This window comes from Hibiscus syriacus, unplaced genomic scaffold, assembly GCF_006381635.1.
Source record: "Hibiscus syriacus cultivar Baekdansim isolate YM2019G1 unplaced genomic scaffold, ASM638163v2 tig00110597_pilon, whole genome shotgun sequence".
NCBI classification, from domain to species: Eukaryota; Viridiplantae; Streptophyta; class Magnoliopsida; order Malvales; family Malvaceae; genus Hibiscus; species Hibiscus syriacus.
Window position 1 is genome coordinate 2,352,926 of NW_024062795.1, and position 12,198 is coordinate 2,365,123.

General features: G+C 33.9%; 1 protein-coding gene and 1 pseudogene across 1 annotated transcript; one reads left to right on the top strand and one right to left on the bottom strand.

Annotated features, from left to right (window-relative positions):
* The first annotated feature begins 6,849 nt into the window (after positions 1 to 6,849).
* Positions 6,850 to 9,067, top strand: LOC120133855 (annotated as a pseudogene).
* A 905-nt stretch (positions 9,068 to 9,972) lies between these two features.
* LOC120134336 (protein SHORT HYPOCOTYL IN WHITE LIGHT 1-like) lies at positions 9,973 to 11,904 on the bottom strand. The gene is made up of 3 exons (XM_039150769.1): positions 11,528 to 11,904; positions 11,345 to 11,410; positions 9,973 to 10,289 (listed from the first exon to the last, which is right to left on the bottom strand). The coding sequence occupies exons 1-3, from the start codon at positions 11,879 to 11,881 to the stop codon at positions 10,134 to 10,136; spliced, it is 576 nt and encodes a 191-aa protein (XP_039006700.1). The 5' UTR covers positions 11,882 to 11,904; the 3' UTR covers positions 9,973 to 10,133.
* Between the last annotated feature and the right edge of the window lie 294 nt (positions 11,905 to 12,198).

A 12,198-nucleotide genomic window follows, 5' to 3' on the forward strand; every position in this document is an offset into this window, starting at 1 on the left:
CATTTTATTAGTTTTTGGGACAAGGTTTGGCATAAGCACCACGTGGATTTCGTGGTCTACTGGTTTGTACCCAATTTTTCTCGATTTATTTGTGCCGTTTATTTTGAAAGGATCTTTAGCTTTGGGTTCTCTATCGGGGTCAGTATATTCTGCATTTAGTCATTTATTTATTCTAATAATTTTATTTTTGTAATTTAATTATATTTTATAAATCATATTTAATATTTTATTTTGATTTATTTTAATCGGTAATCGTTATAAAATTAATAATAGTATTAACGTATTATTACAAAATAATATCACATAATTATTAAAAAATAAAATATTATTACATCATTATTTTTGTAATTGAGAATAAGGATATAATTTTTTAAACAAAATGAGGAAATAGTTTAAACTAAATAGTTTTGTTGATGGAGAAAATAATCTCAGTGACAAAAAATGCCTTATAATATACGATTTTAATCAATTTTTTTTGGATTTGCCAAAATGACCAACTAAATCACAATGCGATCGATAATTCGCAACGCGATCTCCGGTATCGCAAATCAGTTTCCAGATTCGCAACGCGAACTTCGACTATCGCATTGCGATTTACATATTCGCATTGCGATAGTCCAAGTTCGCGTTGCGATTTTCCAAATTCGTTGCGATGTCTAAAATTGCAACGACTGGTGGTATTGCATTTGTTTCTTAAGAATTTTCTCTAAAAAGATAGTATTCGCGCGGACGTGTCGAATACATGTACGACCACGAGACGGACGGCGGCGGCGGCGGCGCGCGAGAGTCCCCCTTGTTTTCTATCACTCAACAAGGAAGTCGGAAAGCCAAGCCTTAAATACCATTCCCAATAGTATTTCCAATACAATGTGGGATTGAGCATTACCAACACTTGTTTTCAATACTATGTGATTATTCAGGAAACAATTAACAATCATGCACCTTAAAACAATTGAATCAGCAACCGATTACATTAGTATTATACGATTAAATATGTTATAATTAAAAGTCAATCTACAATCAATCGCGATTATTGTAATTTTAAGCAAAACATTAAAAAAAAATTGCATCACTCGCGAGAATAAAAAAAATTGTTATCGTGCAATTATAATCAATTGAAAACAAATTAGAATTGCATGAAAACTAAACGAACCACAAATACTTTTCATACAAATACTAAAGTCATTAACTATAATTCACAAATAATATCACTATTTAAGGCTCAATCCCACATAGTATTGGGAACAAGTGTTGGTAATGCTCAATCCCACATAGTATTGGAAACACTATTGGGAATGGTATTTAAGGCTTGACTTTCTCACTTCCTTGTTGAGTGATAGAGAACAAGGGGGACTCTCGCGCGCCGCTGCCGTCGTCGTCGTGGTCGTGGTCGTGGTAATACGTGTATTCGACACGTCCGCGCGAATACTATCTTTTTAGAAAAAATCCTTAAGAAACAAATGCAATACTACCAGTCGTTGCGAATTTGGAATAAATCGCAACGCGAACTTCGATTATCGCAACGAACTTCAAATAAATCACAACGCGAACTTGGACTATCGCAACGAATTTAGAAAATCGCATTGCGATAGTCGACGTTCGCGTTGCGAGAGTCGATGTTCGCGTTGCGAATCTGGAAACTGATTTGCGATACCGGAGATCGCGTTGCGAATTATCGATCGCATTGCGATTTAGTTGGTCATTTTGGCTAATCCAAAAAAAATTGATTAAAATCGTATATTATAAGGTATTTTTGGTCACTGAAGTTATTTTCTCTTGTTGATAAAAATATAACTAGAAAAATAAACTGGCACGGTCATGTATTTAATTTGTTTTTCTCCCATTAGACTTGAGATTGGAGTCATTATTTAATTTGTTCTCAAATTTTTCCTTATGGTTGCTATTGATTTAATAAAAATAATTATTTGTAATTAATTTAAAATTATTTTTTTAATGTGACATCATATATGGACATGTCATATCTGTATTTCAATTCACATTGACATATCACATTATCAATAAGTATCGTTAATAAACTAAAAATTAACGATTTTCATTAAATCATGATATGTTTTATCGCAAAATAAGATATTAAATATCAAAATATCTAAAAAAAATTAAAATAATTATTTAATCATACATTAAAATTTAATTTAATCATAATATAAAAAACAAGAAAAACAATAACACTTAAGAAAATATTGTTACCTCTTCAGACAGTCGGTTGATGATTTAACATTATGTGTAAAGTAGGGCAGTCATGCGCTACATTCATGTTGGAATAAATCCATTTCCATGCTAGGAAATTCAGCAAGTCACGTCATCTTTTCCTCACCCAATTTTGCGTGGAAAACATGCTTTAGCTTCCTACAAAATGCTAAAAAGTCTTTATCACGTTCTAAATTATTTTTTTCCATATTCACATTTAGATATTTTTAGTCACTAGTAATTTTTAAATTTTAATTTTCTTTCGTTAGTGAATAATAATCAACGTTGATTAATTGAGAAACACATAACAATATTCTACATGACAAGTTTTAGTTGGTTGATTTGGTTTAAATATCCGTTAATCTTTTAGAATGTTTTCTTTTTTACTTTTTAAAAGAAAATTAGAATATTTTGATCTTTTAGTTTTTAAAAATTATTTTCGATGACCGCTCTATGCGTCGTTCCCATGGTAGTTTCAATTAGACTCTTCATCAGGATGAATTAAGGAAAGCAGAAAACAATCGTTCCTCCTAAAATTTTTAAGTTATCTTATATTTTAAAATTATTTTAGGTATTTTTATTGATAATATGTTTTTATCTTCCCTAAAATTTTATAAATTCTTTCCCTAATGTAAAGATCCATATTTTTCATTAATTATGTATCCCTAATCTAACGATATATACATATAAGTTTTAATGTTCCTAGTAAGGCTCTTGAGGTCAACGCATAAATATAGTTACTTTCAAGTAGAATTCTTAAGTTGGGTATAATGATAAAATATCCTTTTTAACAGTTTTATAAAATAATAATCTTGATTTTTAGTTTTTTTAAAATACTTTAACCTTTGATATTTTATTTTTGACTAAAATGATTATTTTTAATAGAAATTATTAGCTGAATAACAATTAATATTTATTATTATTTTTTCGAATAGAAATGAGCCTAAAAGATAAGTTTAGGCAAAATTACAATAGCGAATGTAGGGAGGACCCTCAATATCGTAAACTAGAAACTTATGAACAGTCGTGAGACAAACGTCAAAAAACCCAATAGCAACATTGAAGCCAACGTCGATCTTTGCCAGGGAATCAACAACTATATTAGCTTTTCCGTGGATAAGTTTAAAATCCACTTGCCAATCTCTGTTAACCAAATAAAAAATATCCCGAACCAGAGTGATCGAGCTACTGGAAGAGGCAGCCGTTATAATCTCAAACGCATCAGAATTGTCAATTTGAAGAATTAAATGACGAAAACATCTTCCCCAAACTAACAAAGTGATTGTAGTATAGTGGTTAGCATTCTGCCTATCACGCGGGTGACTTAGGTTCAATCCCTGGCAACAACTTCTTCTAGGTTCATGTTATCATGTGAAACCTAGGTGTGCGGGCATTGGGACGAGTCGTGCTCAAGAGAAGATGATAAATTTGCCAATATCCATTCATGAAGATGCAGGTTAAAAAAAATCCGAAACACCAGGATTGGTGAGCAATGGCCAGACCATAAAGGCTTAATCGAAGAGCAGTCATGGAGAATGTGGATGGTTATGGTTGGTTTCTGCCGTGGAACCCCGCATGAACTGCAAAAAGGATCATGAGCAATGCCTCTTTTGCACCTCTTTACATTCGAAAGAATTTTGTAATGAACAATCAACCAAAGAAAAATTCGGAGCCAGATGGGATTTGGAGTATTCCGAGAATCTTCAGCCAGAATATTATAAGCACTATTAACAGTGAAAACACCTTGGGTGCTATGCTTCCAGAGACAACAATCGTGACCCAGTGCTGGATTTGGCACGGGGATACCCATTATGTGCTAAATGGCAACATCATTTATGAGGGGAACCAAAGTCTGTCAGTTCCATTTTCCATTGCCATCGGTGAAGTCAGCAACGACAACATCATCAATATCAATTTGTTCCGAAAGCCTCCAAAGGTGGAGAGGCAAGATCCAGTACCCAAGTATCGTACCATAAAAGAGTGGACACACCATTCCCAATAAACCAAAAAAGGTTCGAATAAAAGAGAGGCCAAGTCTTTGAGAGCGATCGCCAAAGAGGAGAACAAGAGGATCTATGGATCAAAATCGGAGCCAATTCCGAGACTGAATATTTCTTACACAGCAACTTAACCCAAAGCGCCTCCAGATCATTAACCAAGGCATTGCAAATCTTCCAAATTAGAGTTGTGTTATGGAACAATTGCTTTCGGATACCCAAACCGACATGCTTATAAAGTTGACATAAAGTATGCCAATTAACTAAGGAGAAAGCTTCATCGCTTCCTTTGGATTTCCAAATAAATTGTCGGATGAGTTGCTCAATGTTGTTACAAACATGGATCGGAATCAAGCTCGTCTACATGAAATAGGTTGGAATGGCCGGTAAAACTGCCTTCGCCGGAGTGATTCTACCCGCAAGTGAAAGATTAGAAGAGGACTAATTAAAGAGTTCCTTGCGCAACTGATCCATGATGACAGGGTGGAGCTTATAAGTAGTTCCACGGTGCCGCACAGGTGTTCCCAAGCATGTACCTATCTCATTGACAAGGCTAAAACCCAGAAGATCACTAATAGCATGTTTTGCAACAGGCGTGTTCGGAGAAAAATAAATTTGTCTTTCTTTTATTCACGGAATGGCCAGAAAAGAACCCAAAGACTTCAAGAATGCGAGCCATGAGGGAGGCTTACTGCTGCGTGGCTTTGGCATACAAAAAAAGGTCATCGACAAAAAATAAATGTGACAGAGGTGAGCCCGATCGTGAAAGAAAAAAAGGAATCTAGTCATTAGAAGCCACGGCATGGGTGATTAGATTACTCAATCGCTCAATCGACAAGATGAATAGGTAGGGAGACAAAGGATTGCCTTGGCAGATACCTTTTTCAGGAATAAACATTGGACTGAAGTCACCTTTCATTGGATATGCATAATTGCAGATGAGATACAACTCATTATAAGGTTAGCAAGAGTAATCGAAAAAGAAGCCGCCAAAAGAGTTTAACGAATAAAGCCCCGTTTAAGGTTGTCAAAAGTTTTTTGAAGGTCTACTGACAGTCATCCAACCAAATTTATCTTTCTTGAGCCCCCTAGAATGCGTGACCTCTTGATTAATAATAATAATATTTTTTGAATATTTCGCTCGGCGATAAAGCTAGTCTGATGGTCACCAATCAATTTGGGGATGATATGTTTAATCCGTCGTACAATAACTTTTGTGATCAATCAATAGTTATTATTGACAAAAATAATTTTACATGTGCTTAATTGATTATAAAGTATATGACATGTCATTACTTTAGTAGTCATGACATAGGTAACATAATCATTTTTATAGATTGATAATTTTATTGTTATAACATATATTATGTCATCAATCAATCAAAATTAAAATAATTGATGTGATAAATATCATGTTACGAGTTAAATATATATAAAACATTGCTTTAACAATAAGTATTGATTATTAATTAATTAATTAATAATTTTATAAAAAATATTATTTTAACCAAAATTAAAATATTAAAAGTCAAAATACTTTAAAAAAAGAATAACAATCAAAATGATTATTTAGACAAACATTAAGGATATATTTTGATGTTATACCTATCTAATTTGAATAAGATTCAATTTTTTCTTTCATTTTAAATCTTTTTAATCGTTAAAATCAATTAAATTTAATTATATGTTATTGGCGGTGATCTAAGGGTCAAATATCGGTCTTTTCCATCTCTTATATATTTTTTTCTTCACATTCTCTTCTCTCAATCTTAAGGATTAATTTTAACGCTATGTAAAAAATAAATTAACTATTCTTAATATTTTTTAATGTTGCTTCTTAAATCTGTTGATAGCAACACTTTTGAGTTGCCCTGCATTTTTCTTCTTATCTTCAAATTAAATTTTTAATAATTTAAAAACTTAGGATTATAAATTCTCATACTATAGCTCAAGACTCGTTTCAGTAAAAAAAAGAAAGAAGAAAAGAATAATTGTTAATTTAAGGATTATATTATAATAGCAAAATCACCAATTTAATTATTTGTGAATAATTACGACGTTTCACATTACCACATTCAACCCTTCTTAATTAATATATTTTTATGTCGATTTTTTTTTTGAAAAAATTTAATTAATTTTATTTTATTTTACATTTTTAGAAAAACGATTAATTTATTATTGAAAAAAGGTAATCCATTAATGGCATTTGTTCTTCCTTTTATGTCACCCAACACAGTTAACATTGCCATGCAAAATAAAAATTATATAAGGTGATAAGATTTAGATCTTTTTATTACTTGATTTTGTTAATTATCGTCTTTAGAATAATTTTTTAAGGTTGGTTAATGTAATTCTATTAATCAGATTAATCAACAAAACAATTATTTTTCGTACCCTAAAATTAGATTAATAAATAAAAATAAAAATTTATTATAGCCACTCACCATTTTTAATGAAATAACTAATTAATTAATATTGAATAATAATTATTGGTTTTTATTTTCAATAATAATAATTGATATTATTACAAAAAAGGAAAATATTGATTTTCTATTCAGGAAACAAATACTCCTAATAGGTTTATATTTCAAGTGTATAGTATATTTCAAGTTTATATTTCCTGAAAAGCTAAACATTACATACCATGGAATTGGAAAATGGCAAGCCTACCATTGCTCCTAATGTTGAAGATGATAGCTCTAAAAGAACAGGTAAGCTATATTCGACTTTGGTGATTCACCTTAGCTAAATTAGATAGAGAGTTGCAGTCGATGATATGGAGAGATGAGCGAAAGGAATTAAAAAAGACGATAAATAATACGTGTAGGCTTAAAGATCCTCTCTTCAGCCTTGCTTGTCTGGGTATATATGTCCTTGACATCGGATAGTAGAGTAGCTGATATAAATTTTAGCATTGATAACTATTGATGGATTTAAAGATGAATAGATTTGACAGTCGGATAATAGATTTAGTTGATGACGGAGATTGTGGATATTGCTGTTTTGTTTTTGCAGGAACTTGGTTGACTGCAGGTGCGCATATAATAACAGCAGTTATAGGTTCAGGAGTGTTATCTCTTTCATGGGCCATTGCTCAGTTAGGGTGGATAGGTGGCCCCATTGCTCTCGTTATCTTCTCCGTCATCACTTGGTTCACATCAATTCTGCTAACTGACTGCTGCAGGGATCCTGTTTCCGGAAGAAGATGTAGCTGTTACATGGATGCTGTAAAATCTAATTTAGGTGACGAATCGACCATAAAGTAGGTTCTTTCAAGTACGTAACCTCAATGCTAATAGTTTTCTGGTTTCCTTGTAGGAGGGATCAATAACAGGTTTTGTGGAATAGCACAATATTGAATCTTGTGGGGATAACAATTGGATATTCGATCACTTCAGCTATTAGTTTGGCGTAAGATTTTTGCTAGATTTCTGCTTTTTTAGTTTTTTGATTTTGATTTTTATGCCAAGAATATGATATTATTGTGTATGATTTAACCAGGGCGATAAAGAGATCAGGTTGCTTTCACAAGAATGGCCATGGTGCAGGCTGCCATGTCAAGAACAACATGTTCATGATTATCTTCGGTGTTATAGAGATCGCATTAAGCCAAATTCCCAACTTTCATGAGCTCTCGTGGCTGTCCGCGGTGGCTGCCGTTATGTCGTTCGCGTACTCTTGCATCGGCCTTGGTCTCTCGATAGCCAAAGTTGCGGGAGGGTCTCATTCTAGGAAGAGCTTGACTGGGACGACGGTGGGAGTCAATATGACGAGCCGACAGAAGATTTGGAACTGCTTCATTGGCAACATTGCCTTCGCCTATGCTTTCTCCACTGTCCTCGTTGAAATACAGGCAAGTTTCATGATTTCTATGATCCTTTTTATTTCGAAGAAATTTAAAAATACGTGTTCATGGAATTGCAGGACACGCTGAAATCAAGTCCACCAGAAAATGAATCCATGAAGAAGGCAACCTCCATCGGTGTCTCGGTGACTACCATGTTCTACGTATCGTGTGGAGTTGTGGGATATGCAGCATTTGGTAACACCGCGCCTGGCAATTTCCTAACCGGCTTTGGTTTTTATGAACCTTACTGGCTTATCGACATTGCTAATCTGTGCATTATCATTCATCTTGTGGGAGCTTATCAGGTAGCACCAGTGAACACCATCCTGAATAGAAACCGTTAACTGACAAATAATTATCATTCCAAAGTTGAACATTTTTATCGTAAAATAGACGTTAGGGCCAAAATGCTCTAGAAAAAAAAAGATTAAGTGATTATTTAATCACATGTTAGATATTTTTTTACTCTTAAATAAAATATTAAGGATAAAAATACTCAAAAAAAAAGTATAACAAAAGCTAAAATGACGATTTAATTAAATGTTAAAATTTTTTTAACGCCTTTTTATTTTTTCTTTCTCCAGGTGTTCTGCCAACCAATATTCAAGCAGGTGGAAGACTGGTGCTTAAACCGATGGCCAAACAATAATTTCATGAAAGAAAGTCGACCAATTAAACTCCCATTATTCGGGGATTATACTTTCAGTACCTTCAGGTTAGTATGGCGAACGGCTTACGTAATAATGACCACCGTGGTGGCGATGATTCTTCCATTCTTTAATGGCATTCTGGGTCTGCTCGGCGCCGCATCGTTTTGGCCGTTGACGGTGTACTTCCCAATCCAAATGCACATATCAAGAGAAAACGTCCGACCCTTTTGCTGGAAATGGATATGGTTAAACATCTTGGCGGTTGTTTGCTTGATTATATCACTTCTTGCGGCAGCTGGCTCCACTGCAGTAATTATTAGAGATCTCCAAACATACAAGCCTTTCACCTCTGTTTCTTAACGTCTTTCATCCTTCTTTATACACATTACCTTTTTATATGATGGTACGCAAAATTTTATGTTAAGTGAACTGTTTTCTCTTCCTTGAATCACGTGCATTGTTTTCCACCATCATTCATCAAGCAATCGTTTCTTCTTACTCCACTTTCTGTCGTTTCAAGCTTGTTCCTCTGCCGTTTCATTATAATCACCACTCATCTCGTACTCAACATGTCGGAATCGACCATCGAAAAAGAGAGGAGCTTCGAGATCCATTAATCGATCAATGATACTCATATCATCCCACCTCATGTAAATTTGAACCTTAGCATTTACTTTGAAAATGTAAACACATCTTTACTAAATCGAAAAAAGAAAAGAGAGGAGCTTCTAGTTCAATACAAATAGCCATCCTTGTCAAGCGACTCCTAGTTCCATTATGAGTTCAAATTAAAACCGTGGAGGGTTTGACTAAAATGTTTAACCCTACAAAATGAATTCAGATAAAAGAAATTGATAGTTTAAAATATGAACCCAACACCAATTCTAATATTTAAGATTCTAATCCGATTTTATTTAATTTTATAATATATTAAGCATATCATAATGGATAATTATCTTGTCCATTGAGTTTAAACATTTATAAATATGACAACCATGGTGGCAATGCTCTGGTCTGCTCGGCACCGCAGCGTTTTGGCCATTGACCATGTATTTCCCGATCCAAATGCACATATCAAGAGAAAACATTCAACCCTTTTGCCGGAAATGGATATGGTTAAACGTCTTGGCCATACCTTGCTTGATTATACCGGTTCTTGTAGCGGCTGGGGCTATTGCTGTAATCGTTAAGGATCTCCATACATAAAAGCCTTTCAACTCTGTTTCTCAATATCTTTCATTTTTTTCCTTTAAATTACAGTTTCGGATATAGTTTCTTTGGTAATTTGTATCCCTTCATATATTGTTTTAAAGTTAAAACAATGGCAAACATGATTGTTGGCTAACGTTGGCATTTCCTTAACAATGCACTTAAGTATGTAAATTGTATTCAAGACTAACTCTACGAATGTCCTCAACTAAAAATTGGAAATCAGATGGCAGGTAGTGTACCACTCCACATGCGTTGGTCATCGACGAGTTCGTCGATCCTTCGTTCACGGCTTTCTTGCATGTAGAGTATGCCGATCCAAATGCCACGTACGAGTAAGATGCTTACAAACACAACACTTCCTAGAGTGCAAACAACCTATTATAGATCAAAACATGAAGAAGATGAGTGGGCAGATCAGAAGGAACAATCAGTTTGCAGGACTCATCAAGTTTCGTTTACCTTGCAAAAACATGCCCACAGGCCACAATTGTATGGTTAAGAAAGTAAACATAGCACATGCACATTTAATTGGTTTGTTTACTGTATAAATTACATGCATAGAAAAGACCTAACAGCTTGGCTTGATAAGTTTTATAACCATATTCCAAGTAACATTTCAAGGTGGATTCTATTATCAATTCCCGGTGAATCCAATCTCAAGTAACATAACCACAAATAAAAAGGAGCAGACGAACACCAGCAGCGGCCCTACAGCAATGAACACTTTGTTTCCCCAACTGGCTTTAGTTTATCAACTGAAATGAAGTGCATAATACTAAGCCATAATCATTACTTCTTAGTTTTCGGCCAAAGGCCCTTTTTTGTCTTCAAAACTACAATTACCTCAGATGTCAGAGAGGTCATCATATATGCCTCTTGCTACCCCTGTCGGTATTCAATTTCCACAATGAAAATTGCTATTTAGTTCATAATACATCCCTCCCGTATACAATCAAAAGCCAAAATTCTGATCAATTAGAAGTTAACAGCACCAATAACTAGGCCAACCAAGAATAGAAAGGAAGACAAAGGAAGAAAACTGGCTACAAAAAGGCAGAGCACTGAAATTTAAGCAACCATATCGAATTCCCAGCCGAAACAAACAAGTTTTTCCACAAGCAGATGTTAATTTAAACCATCAGCTGAACAGTAGCACTTCATTTCAGTCTATTGGACTAATCCTCTTCGTCGTTATAATTAGTTTATCAACTTTAGCCAACTGAACCTTTACACTACTGAAATCAATGTTTTCCACATACGTCATTATAGATTCACAAATTGAAACCCTGTAAGTAAACATGCTATTGAACTGAAAATCAACTTAGCTGTGAACTGACAGTTCAATGAGATTGAAAATATCGATAACATATCTAAAACTGCATAGAAATTAACATAATTGGTGAACAAATGGGGATTAATTGATGAATTACCTCAAGAAATGCCTTTAAAATCCACAACAACGCCAGTATCAGGACACCATTAACAGAGAATCCCACCTAAATTAGAGAAAACAATTTGATGAATTCAACAAGGGAGTTAATCTTTTATTTTTATTATAATTATATATGGAAAAAATTGAGAAATAAAGGAATTTGTCAAATGAAGGAGTGTACCAGATTAGTAGGGATGGAGACAGGCAAAACAGATCGAACGACTTTCCTTGCTCGTTTAGAAATCTTTCTGAAAACGTTTTGAACAAATTTAACTAACAGATCCAAACTTCGATCATCGTCTTCATCGTCGTCTACTTCTAGATCATCGTAGAAATCGGTAGCGATCGAACGGCTCCAATTGTGCGGGCCATCCGAAAGGTTATAAGTCACTTGAGTGAAATTGAAGGTTCTTCGTCGAGAGGCAAAAAGGGGTTGAAAGGAATGGGATTTAGGGTTCCTGAAAAAGAAAGAAGGTAGCTTGCTACAGGGAGGGATTGTCAGATATGAAGGTGACACTGTGACGGTGAAAGCCATGACGGTCAGTCATGAATATGCTGCGTTTGTTTTCACATTAGACTAAACCTATTAATTTTTACCGAAGCTTAAAAATTTGATCTGGTCAATCCGAACCTTTACAGACTCAAATCTCAATACAAGCTGATTATGAAAAATTAATAACGTAAGTGATTAGAGCGATTTTTTTTAAAAATTATTGATTAAAATAAGATAGATTAATAATAAAAAAGATCAACAGTGTAGTTTAACCAAATATTTTTGAATAAAGTACATAAATGGTCTCGAACTATAAGATATTATTTTTTTAATATTTCAACTATTAAAAGTTATAAAAT